The 17,940-nt window shown below is 51.6% G+C and overlaps 1 protein-coding gene across 5 annotated transcripts in view; it reads right to left on the bottom strand.

Annotated features, from left to right (window-relative positions):
• Positions 1–1,355: 1,355 nt before the first annotated feature.
• The window catches only part of LOC119975713 (class I histocompatibility antigen, F10 alpha chain-like), a 107,586-nt gene continuing 91,001 nt past the window's right edge, over positions 1,356–17,940 (bottom strand). For 4 of the 5 annotated variants that reach the window (XM_038815535.1, XM_038815532.1, XM_038815534.1 and 1 more), the window contains exons 5-7: positions 7,096–7,215; positions 2,820–2,885; positions 1,356–2,713 (exon numbers count right to left, since the gene is read on the bottom strand). In XM_038815535.1, the coding sequence (XP_038671463.1) occupies positions 2,385–2,713; positions 2,820–2,885; positions 7,096–7,215 (515 nt within the window). In that variant the 3' untranslated portion in view covers positions 1,356–2,384. The remainder of the gene's footprint in view (positions 2,714–2,819; positions 2,886–7,095; positions 7,216–17,940) is intronic. The other variant, XM_038815533.1, reaches the window with a different exon arrangement.

Below are 17,940 nucleotides of genomic sequence, written 5' to 3'. Positions count from 1 at the left end.
TTTCCAAGGGCCGGAGAGGGCCGGTGCAGACTTGATGGGCCAAATGGCCTCCTTCTGCACTGTAAATTCTAGGAACTCTAGCAATAAAGTAAGGATAAATAACTGTACAAACTGTATCTAAGCTACACCTGGTGTCTAATCTGTGATCTTACTCTGCTACACTGCTATCTGGTAACTCCTACATGGAAAGAGAGTTGGCCTTCTGGAAGCTGAGTTATATCGTGGGTCTTATAAATCCCTCTAGTTGTAGTGCCACAGCTAGGTGTTGTGACTAACTCTTAAAATACATGTCTGTCGACATATCATTACATTCCCCATCCCTATCCTGGTAACGCCACCTACCTAAGGGCAATGTAGCATGGCCAATCCACCTAACCTTGCTTACCTTTGGATTGTGGGAGGAAACCAGAGCACCCAGGAGAAACCCATGCAGACTCGGGGAGAATGTACAAACTCCACAAAGGTAGTCACTCATGGTTGAAATTGAACCCGGGTCCCTGGCACTGTGAGGCAGCAGTGCTAACCACTGTGCTGCCATACCATCCTTCAGAGCAGGAGTTCCCAAACTGGGGTCTTCCGTGAAGGCTTTCTAGGTGATCCCTGAAACTGGTAGCTGCCAAGTGACGGGCAAACGCCGGTCCGATCGTGCAAAGTTTTAAAAGAATAATTGGAGCAAATAGGACGATCAGATTAAGGCCTTTTGTAGAACTGGATGCTCCAAGAGGCCTTTCTCTGATTGGCCCATTTGATTTCTTCGATCTTGCTGTTGCTGGGCAGAAACGCCCGCAGTCAACAATGAAAGTTGCGTGGGGGAGAGGTGATGCTATGGGTCCTCAGAATGGGCAGGCCAACCTTGCAGTGAGTGAGCCTCGCAGTCCTTGGAGAAGGCTGGCCTCAGAGTGGATGGGCCAGCTTCGCAGTGAGCGGTCTGGCCTAGCAGCCGGTTCTTGGAGCGAGCAAATGGATAGTCCTTGGAGCAGATGGGCTGGCCTTGGAGTAGTGTTTGAGAAGTGAGCTGATGAGGGAGAGAGGGGTGAGTGTATGAGTGAGTGTGTGAGGGAGAGAGATGTGTGTGTATCCAAGATGAGAATCAACTTTCCAGTTCATTCCTCCCATTAAAAAGGACAAAAGGTAAAACTTAAGTATTTTTTTAACAAAAAAACTTTAAAAAATGATTACCAGGTTAGCCACTCCTAAAGTGGGTACTCCTTCCAGAGGTTATTGTTAAGGCGCCATGGGAGGGTGGTTTGATCAGTGGTTATTGAGAGGGGGCTATGTAGCTGGCAAATGTATTTGTGACTGAGTGCATCTTCCTAATTCTCAATATATTCAATGATATAACTAGAAAAGACTTGTTTACATTTGATTTCTGTGTTTACTTGTTCAGAAACTCAAGTCTTTTTTTAAAATGGCACATTGCATTGTATATATGGTAATAATCATCAAAACTGTTTCCTTCCTTCAAATGTTACATCAGACTCAATTTATCACCTTTAATGCTGTGCCTCATTACTGTGCAATTGCCAGTCCTAGTTATTTTGCCAATGATTTTTCCTGAAGTGACATAAAAGCAAAATATTGTGGATGCTGGAAAATTGTAATCACAACAGGAAATGTTGGAAAAACTCAACAAGTCTAGCAGCGCCTGTGGAGAGAGAAAACAAGGTGAACCACATTACTTCTTCAGAACTGTAGAGAGGGAGAAATGTGATGAGTTTTATGCTGCTGCAAAGAGGGGGTGGAGCAGGTGGAGCAAATTAGAGAGTCTGGGATAGGTTGGAACCCCAGAGAGGTGAAATGACAAAGAAGTCATGGACACAACACAAAGAGATTGGAAATGACAGTGTCAAAGACTATAGCAGATGTTAGTAGCGGCATTTATTCACATACCATGGTTCTGGGAGGGAGGGGAAGAGTTAAGGACAGAAGTGCAGCAAATAGTTTGGATACAGTTGCGTGCCCTGGTAATCACAGTCGGTTGGGAGGGTAAACCACAGCTCAGGAAAAAGGCTTTTCAGGAGCACTTGTCACAGAAGGTAGCACACTCGTAACAGATGTGAAGGTGGTGGAGAAATTGGGACAGTAGGATGGAGTCCTTATCGGAAGCAGGGTATGAGGAGTTGTAGTTGAAGTAGCTGTGCGAGTCAGTGGGCTTGGAATGAATATTGGTAGTTGAATTACATGACATTTGACAAATAACATATTTTCCAATTCTGCATGAATTGGTTGATGTTTTCTCTTTTAATATGTTTTTGGGACTTATGAAAGCTTGTCATCCTCTATTTTAATTCCCATGTGCTTTGCAATTATTGACAGTTCTTCCAGTCTCCTGGGCTTTGATTAGATTTTTTCTAACAGTGGGTTATTTCCATTTTACAATGTGATCAGTGTCTCAGCAAACTCTGTGTTGTCTCCCCTTCCTCACAGTTAATTAAGCGTTCTGCTGTGTCGTTATCCACATCACATTTTACTGTATTTACATCAGAAACATTGTTTGCAGGATTTGAAGTGTCTGTTTGGACTGAACTCTTGTCCTGTTCAGCTCTGGTTTTGCTACCTTCCACTGGGTAATGTGCTCCGGGTTGTGACCCTGTCTGAAAAGACCCCGGTTTGAGCTGAGGATAGAAGTCACTCAGCTCCTGTTCCACATTATCATTCCTGGTTTCCGGGTGATGGCGAGGGAGGCCGGCCTTCAGAAATGGTTGTGCTAAATCTAATGAAAATATTAAAGTCAACTTTACGATATTTGGGAAAAGTCTAAATGTGGACATTAATAGGCTAATAATTTAAACAGGATTTTATAAAACTTGGATTCTCACCGATTTGATGTTCTTTACCAAAATTCCTATGGAATGGTTGCTGTCGGTTTCCTGTTTCATCTGTTACTATGGACAAGAGTAAAACGTTTTAACTGCAAACATTTTTTAACTACATGTTACCCACTGAGATGTGATAGTTCTGGAGAACCTTCTCCTGGACTATATTTTTTCCCCTGCTTGTGGTACATTCTGGGAAAAATGACGATGGAACAACGTAAACATAAGAGCATCAGAAATAGGAACGTGGAGTTGACAATATGACCTGTCAAGCTTGCTCCACCTATCAATATAATCATGGGCTTAAACTCCACTTTCCAACCTTCTCACCGTATCCCTTTGATTTCCTAAGGGACCACAAATCTATCTATTCAATCCTTAAATGTATTAAATGATGAAACATCCATAACTTTCTGGGGTAGAGCATTCCAATGAACATCCCCTTATACTGAGAATATGTCTCACCCTTCTTGCCAATGTTCTAGTTTCTCCAGCCAGGGGAAACAATTTCTCAATGCCTACACTGTCAAGCCCCTTCAGACTCCTGATGCTTCAATGAATTTGTCTCTTATACTTGAATACTGCTCCGGTGCAAATAAGACCCTAACAAATAAGAGCAGGAATAGACTATTGGGCCCCATGAGCATACTCTGCCATTCAATAGTTGATCTAATGTGACATTAACTCCACTTTTCTGCCTGGCTCCCACCCATAACCCTTGACTTCCTTGAAGATCAAAAATCTGTCTCACTAAGCATTGAAGATGCTCAATAACCCAGACTTCACTGCTCTGTATAGAAGAGAATCCCAAAGATTAATGACCATTTGAGAGAAGACATTCTTCCCCATCCCAAACCTTAAATGGGGCCCTTATTTTCAAACTGTGCTCCCTATTTCTAGACTTTCCCACAATGGGAAACATCCTCTCAGCAGCTTCCTTGTCAAGTTCCCTCAGAACCTTAAATATTTCAATAAGATCACTTCTCATTCTTTGAAACTCCAATGAGTGTCGACCCGACCTTCTCAACCTGTCCTTGTAAAACAAGCCCCCTTCATCCGAGGAATCAGCCTGGCGAACCTTCTCTGAACTGCTTCCAATGTTTAATGAAGAAGACCCAAACTCTACTCAGTACTCTAGATGTGGTCTCACCAATGTCTTACTTGGTTGCAGAAAGACTTTGCAACTTTTGCACTCTACCTGTCTTGTGAAAAAGTCCAACGTTCAAATTGCCTTCTTAATTATTTGCTGTAATAGTATATTTTTGTGATTCAAAAACAGAAAATACTGGGCAGGTATTCTAGCAGCAGATCAGATCTGACAGCATTTGTGGAGCGAGAAGGGAGCTAATGTTCCAAGTCCGGATGAATCTTTGTCAAAGCTAGAGAACTGGAAATAAGATCAGATTTACACTGTTGTGGGGTGGGAGGCCAGCAATTGGCGGAGACTGATAAAGGTGTTGAGTACAGAAAGACAAATGGAACGTAAATAGTGTTGGTTAAGGCTAAGTAGGGTGCAGATAGTGGCACATAAAGAGATTAGATTATGTGAATGGCAGAACAGAAGTGAGCAGTGTGTCAAAGGGCAACGAAGAACAGATGGCCCAAATGGAATGAGGGGAGGGGGAGGGGGAACAATGGTGAGGGAAAAACAGATCAATGGAAGAAATGAAAATAAATTGATAGAAATAAAAATAATGTGAAGGTGGAGGAGAGAGTTCACAGTCTGAAACTGTTGAAGGCAATGTTAAGTCCGGAAGGCTGTTTTGGTGTCTAATCAGAAGATTAGTTCTGTTTGTTCCTGGAGGTACTGAGGAACAGCACCTCATCCTAATTGCAGATGGAATACAATGTGGAAAAGTGTGAGGTTATGCACTTTGGAAGGAGGAATGGAAGCATAGACTTTTCTAAATGGGGAAATGCTTAGAAAATCAGAAGCCAGAGGGACTTGGGCATCCTAGTTCAAGATTCTGTTAGGTTAACGTGCAGGTTCAGTCAGCAGTTAGGAAGACAAATGCAATGTTAGCATTTGTGTCGAGAGGGCTAGAATACAAGAGCAGGGATATACTTCTGAGGCTGTATAAGGCTCCAGCCAGACCCCATTTGAAGTATTGTAAGCAAATTTGGGGCCTGTATCAAAGGAAGGATGTGCTGGCCTTGGAAAAAGTCCAGAGGAGGTTCACAAGAGTGATCCCTGGAATTAAGAGCTTGTCATGTGAGGAACAGTTGAGGATTCTGGGTCTGTACTCGTTGGAGTTTAGAAGGATGAGGGGATCTTATTGAAACTTACAGGATACTGTGAGGCCTGGATAGAGTGGACATGGAGAGGATGTTTCACCAGTAGGAAAAACTAGAAGCAGAGAGCACAGAGTCAGACTGAAGGGACGATCCTTTAAAACTGAGATGAGGAGGAATTTCTTCCAGAGGATGGTGAATCTGTGGAACTCATTGCGGCAAAGCACTGTGGAGGCCAAATCACTGAGTGTCTTTAAGACAGAGATAGACAGGTTCTTGATTAATAAGGGGATCAGTGGTTATGGGCAGAAGGCAGTAGAATGGAGATGAGAAACATATCAGCCATGATTGAATGGCGGAGCAGACTCGATGGGTTGAATGGCTTAATTTTGCTTCTATGTCTTATGTTCAGAGGGTATTCAATTTAAGAGCCAAACATGTTGCTGTGGATCTGGAGTCACATGTAAGCCAGACCAGATAAGGATGGCAGATTTCTTTCCCTAAAGGTCATCAGTGAGCCAGATGGGTTTTGACAACAATCGACAGTGGTTTCATTGCTAGACTTATAATTCCAGATTTTTTTTACTGAATTCAAATTTCATCATCTGCCACGTTGGTATTTGAACCCAGGTCACCAGTGTTACCCTGCGTCTCCAGCTTCTAGTCCTGTGATATTACCAGTACGCTACCATCTCACCCAGTGCCCATTGACTTAACCTATCTCTATCCCTTTGCAGACTCTCTGTATCCTGCTTACAATTTGCTTTGCTACATATCTCTGTAACTTAAAAAAGTGTTAGCATAGAGAGTAAATGCATTAATTATAATCTTCCAAAAGTCCTTGGCTGGGATTTCAAATATTGACGACGGCGTAAACACCGGAGTGGTGTACGCCGGTGTCAATGGGCCTCCTCGCCCAGCAATTTATCGGTCACAGGGGGCTAGCACGGCGCTGGAGTGCTGCGCGCTGCTCCGGCGCTGAAAGGCAGCCCTGCACGGCCGGCGCATGTGCGTGGTTGCTGTCTCCGCGCCGGCGTGGAGCAACATGGTGGGGACCTTACAGCTGGCAATGCGGTGGGAGGTAGGCCCCGTTCAGATCGCGGCCGCCCACCAATCGGAAGTCCCCGATCGGGGACCTGGACCCTGCGGAGACCCCCTGAAGTCATATCCCCCCCCCCCAAAACAGGATGTCCACTGCAGCCGCGGATCTGAGCTCCCAGGTGGTACCAGGTTGGAACCACACCGGCGGGACTTGGTGGAACTTGGTGGGAGTTCGGCTCGTCGCCTGCAAAGAATCGCCGTGAGGGCCTATTTCATCGACCCCCGGCCGGTGGGCGCGATTGCTGCCGATTCTCCTGTCGCTGGTGAATCGCGTCCCGGCGTCAGAGTGGCATGGCAGGAATTTCCCACGCCCCCGGTGATTCTCTGACCCAGTGCGGGCTCGGAGAATCCCACCCCTTGTTTTCTGGAACAATCCCAGGAGATTGGAAAATAGTTGATGTAACATATTTATTCAAGAAAGGAGGGAGGTAGAAAGCAAGAGATGAGAAGCCAAACATCTGTCATAGGGAAAGTGCAGGAATGCATTATTAAGGAGGTTACAGCATGATAAAACATCACTATAGGAGAGGCAGTGGCCACTGGAGTAATAATCCAGAGGCCCAGGGTAATGGTCTGGGTTCCTGGTTTGAATCCCACCACAGCAGATGGTGAAATGTGACTAAAAATCTGGAATTAAAAGTCTAATGATGACTGCAAAAGCATTGTCATAAAAAAACCATCTGGTTCACTAATGTCCTTTAAGGAAAGAAATATGTCGCCCATACCTGGTTTGGCCTACATGTGACTCCTGACTCACAACAATCTGGTTGACTCTCAAATGCCCCCTCCCGGCACTTAAAATTTTTGGGACAGTAAGGGAAATTTAGCATGGCCAATCCACCTAACCCGCATATCTTTGGACTCAGTCCTGTACTCCCAGTACTGGAGATTCCCCCACACTTGCTCTGTCCCCCGAGTTCCACATTCTTATCTCTTGGATTCTTACCTCTCCGTTGTTTTTTCCAGATGATTATTCCGATTATCCCAAATATAACAGCAAGTGCATTGAGCATTAATCCTGTTATAAGTCCAGTATGCAATTGTCCCGATCTGTTTCCCGGGATTTCTGAAACACATTAGAATAATGTCAGGATTGTCTTTCTGTTCCCGGATTCATTCCCAGTTCTGATTTTTTTTTAATTTTATTTTTTTTAAATGATTTTTTTCCAATTAAGGGGCAATTTAGCGTGGCCAATCCACCTACCCTGCACATCTTCGGATTGTGGGAGCGAAACCCATGCAAACACGGGGAGAATGAAAACTCCACACCGACAGTGACCCAGGGCCGGGATCGAACCTGGGACCTCGGTGACGTGAGGCAACAGTGCTAACCACTGCAACACCGTGCCGCCTTCCAGTTCTGATTTATTCTGTTTGTGTCATTGTCGTTGTTCTCAGGGGACAGTGGAATTGATGAATCTCACATGTCAGCTGCTGGCAAACTTTACACATGAGCAGCATGTTAAAAAATACTACAGGATCTTACACGTATTAGCAGTCTGACAAAGGCTAATAATACATGTAGCCACCTGGGGTGACCACTGCCCAAACACAAAATGGAAGATTGCAAGGAATGCAGGGAAAATGGACATGTTGTAAAAAGCAAGCAGCCTGCAGAGCGCTTGTATATTTGGACTGCTGCAGAAACCAGTTTGGCTGTTGCAGAAACCAGACAGCACTATGAAAAGAAACAGTTAGCATATTAATGAGGCGATACCGGGCGATCCCCAGGCACAAAAGAAACAAGTTAACACTAATCGATACATTCAATGGAAGGCCAGACTTTTCAGCGCCAAAGAAGCCCAAAACAATGAGTCCCAAGAACCCCCCCCCCAGTGATCGAGATACTGTCCCGTTATTGGGGAATTCAAATCAATCGATTGGGAAGAGACCCAATCGATTGCGAGAGTATAGAGGGTCCGCCCAGGTGGGCGCAAGACCCCGAGAGGAGTATAAAACAGAGACCCGACCCCAGCTCGCTCTCTCTGCCAGCCTCTCCTTGACCAGCTAGCCCTCCCAGCAGAACACCACTGCAGCAGAAGAACCTTGTGGAGAAGAGGTCTGGACAGCAGCTGCCAACAAGTAAGTGTCACAATGCACGCTACGGGAATAGACACTCCTGACCCCTTTAGACCATAACTACTGGAAGTCTGTGGACCCAGGACAAAGCTAGAAGCCGTTGTTCCCTGATCTGGCAGTCCCCTTGTCCAGATAAGTATTTGGCCTATTAGTGGTAGGATTAGCCTAGTCTTATAGTTTTATATGCATGATTAGTAGATTACTGTAATATAATAAACGTGTCTTGTTTGAACTTATTAATTGGTGTATGGTTTTATTGCTTTGAGCTTGACCTTGAAACTTGTGGCGGTATCTTAACGATACCTGGCGACTCCAAAGCTAAGTAACAAAACAGAGCCAAATTGAGTGTTAAGCACACTCACCCAGAACGAGCAACAAACAACACAAAAAACAATTTGGACGTGAATGTGAGGGGCATGATTGGGAAATTTTCAGACGACACAAAGGTTGGCCAAAGTGGCCAGTGTAGAGGATAGCTATAATTTACAAAATGATATATGTGGGTTGGTGGATTGGACGAAAAAAATGGCAGGTGGAATTTAACAGAGAGAAGTGTGAGGTCATGCATTTAAGGAGGTCAAACAGTTATAGTGAGTACAAAATGGAAATGTACTATGAGGGGTAGATGAAGTGAGATCTTGGCATACAAGTACACAGATCCCTAAAGGCAACAGTTCAAGTGAACAAGGTTGTAAAGAAAGCATATGGAATGCTCTCCTCCACTTTCAGAGGTATAGATTAAAAAAGTAAGGATATAGGGCGCAATTCTCCGCCCCCCACGCCAGGTGGGAGAATCGTGGGGGGGCCGGGCGAGTCCGACAACGCTGCCCCGTCACCCGCACGCGATTCTCCCACCCCACCCAAAATGGCGCGCCGAGATTTACGACAGGCCGCTCGGAGAATCGCCGTTTGTAACGGGCGAGCGCCGATTCTCCGGCCCGGATGGGCCGAGCGGCCTGCCCAATATGACGGGTTCACGCCGGCGCCAACTACACCTGGTCGCTGCCGACGTGAACAGCGTGCGAACGCTGCATGGCGGCCTGTGGGGAGGAGGGAGGATAGAGCACGGGGGGGTCTCAGAAGGAGTCTGGCCCACGATCGGTGCCCATGGGGGGCTGGTGTCTCTGAAGGACGCACTCTTTTACTCCGCAGCCCTGCAAGATCACTCTTCCATGTCTTGCGGTGCGCCCGCGGGGAGGACGGAAACCACGCATGTGTGGGTTAGCGCCGGCCAACCTGCACATGCGCGGTTGACGCCATGTGCACGTAAAAGACGCGGCGCCGCTCCTAGCCCCCCCCCCCTCCCCCCCGGGGAGGGGGGGGCGTAGAATAGGGGGCGAGGAGCGGTCTCCGACGCCGGAGTGAAACACTCAGCTTTTCACTCCGGCGTCGGCACTTAGTCTCCCGTTGGGAGAATCCCGTCCATAATGTTGGAATTTAATAAAACACTGGTGAGGCCATAACTGGAGTATTGTGTGCAGTTCTGGGGACGGATTCTCCGATTGGAGAATCGCCGGGGGGGGGGGGGGGGGCGGCGGCGTGAATCCCGCCCCCGCCGTCTCCCGAAGTCTCCGGCACCAGAGATTCGGCGGGGGCGGGAATCGCGCCGCGCCTGTCGGCGGGTCACCCCCGCCGATACTCGGGTCCACGATGGGCCGAAGTCCCGCAGCTGTCACGCCGGCGGGAATCAAACCAACTATCTTACCGGCGGGACCAGGTGGCGCGGGCAGGCTCCGGGGTCCTCGGAGGACGCGGGGCGATCTGGCCCTGGGGGCTGCCCCCACGGTGGCCTGGCCTGTGATCGGGGCCCACCGATCGGCGGGCGGGCCTGTGCCGTGAGGGCACTCTTTTCCTTCCGCGTTGGCCATAGTCTTCACGTTGGCGGACGCGGAAGTGACCCCCTCCGCTGTGCATGTGCGGGGATGACGTCAGCAGCCGCGAACGGTCCAGTACAGGGGCGGACTTCCACCGGCCGGCGAAGTCCCTTCAGTGCCGGCTGGTGTGGCGCCAAAGGCCTTTCTCGCCAGCTGGCGGGGCGCCAACCACTCCAAAGGTGCGGAGAAATCTGCACCTTTGGGGCGGCATGACACAGGAGTCGTTCACGCCACTCCATCCCGCCAGGACCCCCGCCCCGCCGGGTAGGGGAGAATCCCGGCCCTGGTCACCACATCACAGGAAGGATTTAATTGCTCTGGAGAGAGTGCAGAAGAGGTTTACAAGAAAGCTGCCAGGGCTAGAAAAGTGTAGTTATGCGGAGAGATTGATATTTGTGGTTATTTTCCTTGGAACACTTAATTGAGGTGTGCAAAATTATGAGGGGAAGAGATAGAGTGGAGAGGATGAAATTGTTTCCCTTGGTGGAGAATTCTAGAACCAGGGGATATAGATTCAAGATAAGTGGCAGAAGGTGTAGAGGGGACACGAGGAAGAACTTTTTTAAGTAGAGGGTGGTGGCAGTCTGGAATTCCCTGCCTAAGTTGGTGCTGGAGGCAGAGACCCTAAACTCTTTAAAAATGTACCTGGACTTGCACCTTAAGTGCTGTGGCTATAGGACAATGGACCGGGTGCAGGAAGATGGGATTAGAAAGGGCATCTGGGTGTCCTCAGGCTGACATGGACAAGATGGACAGAATGGCCTCCTTTTGAGCTGAAACTTTTCTCGGTGCTGGAAATCTGAAACAGAAAACGTTGGAAATGCTCAGCAGTTTTAGCAGCATTTGTGGAAAGAAACAGAATTAATGTTTCAGGTTGTGTCCTTCAGAAACAGAAGATGGTAGATATCTATTTTCCAGATGGTCTCATTACAAAAACCTGGCTTAACTCCAAGAATAATGAACGCTTAGTTCCACAGGGACCTGTTGACTCAGCTTACAGGGAAGTGCAAGCTTCGTTTGATTGACATCTTTATTACTTGTACTATGTTTTTCTCTAATCGGGGGCTGGATTCTCAGTTTCCAAGACTTAGTGCTGACGCCGGCGTGGGAACAGTGGTGTTTTATGACATGAAAAACGGCGCAACAGCTGCACCGATTCAGCAACTCTGAATGCGCTAGCACCATCGCCACATGGAATTCAACCGGTTCCATGCAAAACGGTGACGGATCCGCTGGGTCCATGATTGGCACACATGAGGCTCACATTCCGCAGCCACACTTAAACGGTCCTTCCCCCCAGCCAACAAGATGGCTGCAGGAGAGCAGCGCCACGGTTCAGGGACGCTGAGCTGGAAACCCTCCATGACGCCGTGTAGGAGAGAAGGATGATCATCCCTGGCCTGGGAGATAGGCCCCCAGCCGCCACTGTTCGCCATGCTTGGGCGCAGGTGGCAGACGCGGTCAGCGGGGTGGGCAAAGTCGTCCGGATTGGCATGCAGTGCCAGAAGAAACTCCTCAGGGCGGCCAGGGTGAGTAGACAGTATGGTGTCCCTGGCACTAACCCCCCCCTCCCACACGCACAACCCGCCTCCCCCCCCCACCCCCGCGGAGTACAGCCTCACCCCCATATGCCAGCACACATATCAGGGTGCCCTGGCCACTGATGCTATCATCTACCCAATCTCTGGGCTGAGGAGGTTGAGGAGTGAGGGGGAGTGGTATCCAGTCACGTGTCTCTTGGCTGCATGCGTCGGAACGTTTAACAGTGTCGTTGTTTGTGTTTCCTCTCCCCCCCCCCCCTCCTCACCTCCCCCCCCCCCCCCCCCCCCCCCTCCCCCCCCCACCCCAAGGAGAAGGCCGCGCACACCGCCGGGAGCCGGAGAAGACTGGAAGGAGACCACCAAACCTGTGGCTCCTCATCATGCCCGAGCAGAGGGCACTGAACGTGGTCGGAGGCCTGGAGGAAAGGAAGGTCACCGATGCGGAGGTCGGTAGCGGGCGAGCATGTGAGATCCCCATGACACGTGACTGGACACCACTCCCCCTAACTCCTCACCCTCCTCAGCCCATACCCCCTTCGCCCGTACCTCCCTCAACCCCGCAACCCCCCTCCGGCCCGCTCTCTAACCATACATGTCGTCTTGTGTCTTCCAGGACATGTCTGAGATGGGGCTGGCCCATCCTGAGACCCCCTTCCCCAGCCAGTGCCAGGGCTGGTGCCCCTCAAATGTCGAAGCACTGACGAGGAGCGCAGCCCGAACACCAGCTCTCTGCTCGAGACTTAAGACCCCGGAGCTCGGGTCGGAGAACACCGACTTTCCGTCACTGTTGTCTCCAACACCCTCCAACATCCCAGAGACTGTCACCTCGGTTGGGGACATTCGGGAAGATGCTGCTGGGACACTATCTGGTGCGCACCACACACCACATCCAGTACGGCAGGTGGAGGTAGGAGCAGCCAAGGAGCCGGATGGTCGGAGGGCAGATCAGCCCCAGGAACCAGCTGTCACCCAGGTGGGTTCCGGGCTCCTGGAACATCCAGTCCCAGCTACAGTGCAGGTACAGTCAGAGACAGGGCGCGCGATTCTCCAAAACTGAGAGAAACAGCCGACGCCGGAGTGAAACCCGGAGGGCGCGATTCTCCGCACTCACGACGGGGGGGGGGGGGGGGGGGGGGGGAATAGCGTGCGGCGCAAATTTTTACAGCCACGCTGGTCCGACGCCCTCCCGCTATTCTGCCCCCCCCCCCCCCCCCCCCCACCCCCACGGCCACCCCCCGACACGAATCGGGATTCTCCCCTGGGCGATGGGCCGATTTCCAAGGCCTTTACGGCCGTTTTTACGAACTAAAAACACACCTGCTCTCACCGTTCGTAAAAACGGCTGTAAAGTGCCGTTCTGGGGAACCATGGCACCGATTTTTCACGGCCGCACCATGGCCGTGCCAAGGGTGCCATGGGCCCGCAATCGGTGGGCACCGATCGCAGGCAGCGGGTACTTACCCCGCGCACTCTTTCTTACTCCGCCACCCCAATGGATCTGATGGCTTCTGAGGGGCATAATGGCATATGCGTGATGACGTCATCCGCGCATGCGCGGGTTGGAGTCGTCCAATCCGCGCATGCGCAGCTGACGTCATCATACGCGTCAGCCGTCGCTAACTTTGGCGCGCGGGCTTAACGAAATGCCGTAGTTCACGGGGCTGCGATGCTAGCCCCGACCGGGGAGCAGAATCGGGTCCCGGGCGGGGGCTCGGAGGCTGCCGTGAAACACGGCCGTTTTCGTGGCAGCCTTCACGACCCGCCGCCTTTGGGGAGAATCGCGCCCGGAGTGTTTCACTCCGGCGTCCGACTCCGCTCCTCGCCTCCTATTCTCCCCCCCACCGGGGTCTAGGAGCGGCGGTGCGCAAATCTCGGGCGCCGGGCTTGACGCTTGCGTCAAAGCAGCGCGCTGAGAATGATGCGGCCCGCGGCGCCGAAGTGACATCACCCGCGCATGCGCGTTTGCCGTCTTCCCCTCCGCTGCCCCGCAAGACATGGCGGCTTGATCTTGCGGGGCGGTGGAGGGGAAAGAGTGCGTCGTTTACAGACGCCGGCCCGATGATTGATGGGCACCGTTCGCGGGCCAGACATCTGATGAGCACGCCCGTCGAGCTCAATCCTCCCTCCGCCCCCACAGGCCCCACACTTACCGGTCGCGTGATGTTCACGCCGACTGCGACCAGGTGTGGTTGGCGCCGCCGTAAATCGGTCGGGTTCGTCAGGCCGCTCGGCCCATCCGGGCCAGAGAATGGCCAGTCGCCGTGAGAAATGGCTAGCAGCGATTCTCCGAGCAGCGTGTCGCAAAACGCGCCACACCATTTTGGGGGGGGGGGGGGGTGGGAGAATCAGGGGGGGTGCCACGGCGGCGTGTCGTGATTCGCCCGGCCTTCCTGCGATTCTCCCACCCAGCATGAGGAGTGGAGAATCGCGCCCAGGGACTACAAGAGGGGATGACGGAGGGCATACAGCACCTGCAGGCGCAGGTGGAGGAGTCTATCCGCGTGCAGGAGCAGCTAATGGTACTGGTCATGCGTGCCATTCAGGCCAACACCGCATGGGTGGCGACGGCGTTGGAGGCAATGGGGGCGACGGTGTCAGACATGGGTCAGAGTGTCCAGGGCCTGGGACATTCTGTGCAAGCGGGGACGATACCCAGGACATGGCTGCCCTCTCAGGCAGCCATGTGCCTGAGACATCTGGAAATTCCTGCGGCGCTCCTCAGCATGGCCCAGTCATAGCAGGTCACGGCTGAGAATGTCGGCGCATTGCCCAGTGTTATGGCCCAGGGTTTAGAGAACCCCAAAGTGTATCATGGAGTTCACCTGACCCACAACTTTTCAATAGATTGTGGTATGGGGAGCACACGGCCCACTCTACAGGTGTGGCACAGCAGAAATGGAAAAATATTTTTTAAAGCAAAACAATGTTTATTCTGTGAACTCAAGGTAACCTTTTTAAAACATACAGTGAACATCTTAGCAACCATTAATTCAAATACAACCCCCAAAGAATCCAACACTAAGTATCCTTTAAGCTTTCCTTTTAACATCCATAAGACTTTAAAACACCTTTTACCAGAAGCACATCAGGTTAAAGTCACTCCTGTTATTAGTTTTAAATCACCAGGATCGATTTACAGTCTTTAGGTTACGAGACTCTAATACACCTTCTGGCTGTGACTGCAGCTATCCAGCTCTGAAAACGAAACTAAAACACACCCTGCAGCAAACAGCTTAAAATGAAAGTAAAAAGCTGACAGACAGCCCAGCTCCACCCACTCTCTGACATCACTGCTGTAATAAACACTCATTTCTTAAAGGTACTGTCACTACAGATATTTATATACACACCCATTTATAAACGCCCATTTGTTAAAAGTTCTCTCACATGACACCAGGCGCTGGCCAGTGTTGCACAGACACAGAGGAAGATGGTCCAGTCCCAGAGGGAGGTGTCCGAGTCCCAGATGGAGGTGTTCCAGTCCCAGAAGGAGGAGGGCCAGACCCAGAGGGAGGTGACCCAGTCACTAGCTGATGTGGCAGACCCTCAGGGTGGCACAATTGCAGCGTGGTGTGGCACAGTCCTAGACGGAGATGGTCCACTCCTTGTGCTCCCAGGCCATGAACATACAGATCCTGGTCAAGACCAGAGTGAATTCCAGGACTGGCAGGCCTCAGGGGATGGCTCCGTTCGCACCCCCGGAGGTGGTGATGGGGCCTGTCCCAGTGACTCCCTCAGGGGAGGTGCCAGAACACCGCAGAACTGCGGACTCCCCTGGTGCATCTGGTGGGAAGCAAGCAGAACAGGCCGGCACCACACCTCCCGGGACACCCAAGCAGCAGCTGGGCCCATCCAGGCCAGGCCGCCCCAGGAGACGGGCGCCAACGGGGACTAATGTTGCAGGGCAGGAGTCACAGCAGGTTGCCTCCACTCCTGCTGTACCGCCTGGGAAACCACCTAGGCATAGTGTTAGGGCCCGCAAGGCCCGAAAGTTAGACACCAGTTCAGTTGGCATGGGTGTAGGGTACAGTAGAGGCTTGGGTAGCGATTGTATATATTTCTCCACAATAAACAACAGTTAACATCGTTGAAACCTTCCTCGGTGCTCTGTCTGATGGGTGTGGGGGTGGGCCGGTCAGTGCTGGCCGGGGGGAGTTGGACCAGTGCAGGCCCCATGGGTGGAACGTCCTCCCCACCTCCCTGCACCGGCCGTCCCCAAACCCCCACCGCAGGGATCCGACACAACCATGTGATGGCTTGGCCAGCTCGCATGCAATGATCACCCTAGTGGAAGGTGGTACTATGGGCATGAATCAGACATTGTCACACGATGTGGAGCACCGGAGCTCATCGCAGAGCAGGTTGTCATCATCCATCCCATGGACCAGACCCGCTGTACTGCAAACCCAGAGTCCCCAGTTCGTTGCGCCACAGGTATATGTCATGGAGGGGGTGTGCATGCGGGCAGTTTGGTGGCGTAGGAGATGAGGGGCTGTAGGTCTGGGATGTGGTGCCCGTGCCCCTAGCCAGTAACCACCCCCTCCCTCTTAGCTGGTGAATCGTGTCGCGATGAGGGCATCTCGTGCATACCGGTCCTGGCGATGGCATCTTGCGGTCTCCTGTGCCTGCCTGGGCCCCATGTCCTGCTCATCGTTCCCCTTGCCTGCATCCTCCTCGTCGGACAAGATATGCCCTTCCTCCTCATTGCCTCATGTACCTATGCCCCGCATACCTCATGCCCCATTTATGGGTAGCACGGTAGCACAATTGGATAGCACTGTGGCTTCACAGCGGCAGGGTCCCAGGTTCGATTCCCCGCTGGGTCACTGTCTGTGCAGAGTCTGCAAGTTCTCAACGTGTCTGCGTGAGTTTCCTCCGGGTGCTCTGGTTTCCTCCCACAGTTCAAAGACGTACAGGTTAGGTGGATTGGCCATGATAAATTGCCCTTAGTGACCAAAGGGTTATGAGGGGTTATTGGATTACGGGGATAGGGTGGAAATGAGGGCTTAAGTGGGTCGGTGCAGACTTGATGTGCCGAAGGGCCTCCTTCTGCACTGTATATTCTATGTTCTATGTATCCAGCACATCGCCCCTCTGCTGTGCTATATTGTGGAGGATGCAGCAGGCCACCACGATGAGGGTGACACTCTCAGCCTCGTACTGGAGGGTCATTCCAAAATGACCAAGGCACCTGAAGCGCATCTTGAGGATGCCTAAGCACTCCTCGACCACACCCCTGGTCGCTGTAAGGGTTTCATTCTATCGGATCTCCACGTTGTGGTCTCCGGATAGGTATCATCTGCCATGACCACAGCGGATAAACTCCTGTCGCCCAGCAGCCAACCCCGCAGGGGTGGGGTTCTTCTCAAACATGCCGGGGATCGCCGATTGTGCCAAGATGAAGGAGTCGTGCACACTGCCTGGGTATTGGGCACAGACGTGCATGATGTGCATCTGTTGATCGCAGACCAACTGAATGTTCATGGCGTGAAACCCATTTGGTTGGTGTACAGTGGCCTGTTATCTGCCTGTGCCTGGCGATGGCAGCGAACCCTGCAGGCATCCTGGTGGACACTGGCCATATGGAACTGGATATACTGGTCCGACTGTGCATATAGGGGATCTGTGATGGCGCCGAGGCCTGCGAGGTCCCAGACAGGTCCCCACTCAGAGCCTGGAAGAACCCCGTTGATAAATGTTCAGGGCGATCATCACCTTAACAATCACTGGGAGTGGTTGTCCTCCCCTATACTCCTGCGATAAAACCCAGTAACCAGGCAGGAGATCTGGCAGATGTGTCACACAGTCCCTCTGTTATCCACAGTCTCGTCTGCACACCCAGTCCAACAGGTCGTCGAATGACATGTGGTGCTGGTACACGCGGTCGTCACCTACCCTTCTGCAGCCCGTTCCTCTGCAGCCCGGTTCTATCCTGCAGCTTCCCCCTCCTCTCTGACCGACCCCCACTCATGCGGCGCAGGGTATCTCGCAGGGCTGCGACCATCACCAAAGCAGCCAGCATCAAGGGTTGATGCCCGAATGCCATTGTCTGCAAGAGGTGAAAGGCCACCATGTTAGCATGGCGCATACTCCTGTGTCCGTCCAGGTACCATGGGCTACATGGTGACCCTGGTTGGCACTGCTGGCCCCGCCCACGCATTGCCCCCCCCCGTCAACACCCGCACCCCTGGCCCGTCTGTATCCGACCCCGTTGGTGTTTCTGGTCCTGGCGCACATTCCTGCTGCCAAGGGTACTGTTTGGTGGGTGTTCAGCAAGACGGCGGTTGATGCCTAGGC

The sequence above is a fragment of the Scyliorhinus canicula genome, chromosome 13, assembly GCF_902713615.1.
Source record: "Scyliorhinus canicula chromosome 13, sScyCan1.1, whole genome shotgun sequence".
Taxonomy (NCBI): Eukaryota; Metazoa; Chordata; class Chondrichthyes; order Carcharhiniformes; family Scyliorhinidae; genus Scyliorhinus; species Scyliorhinus canicula.
The sequence above is the reverse complement of the archived record's forward strand: the minus strand, read 5'-3'. Positions and strand labels throughout refer to the sequence as shown.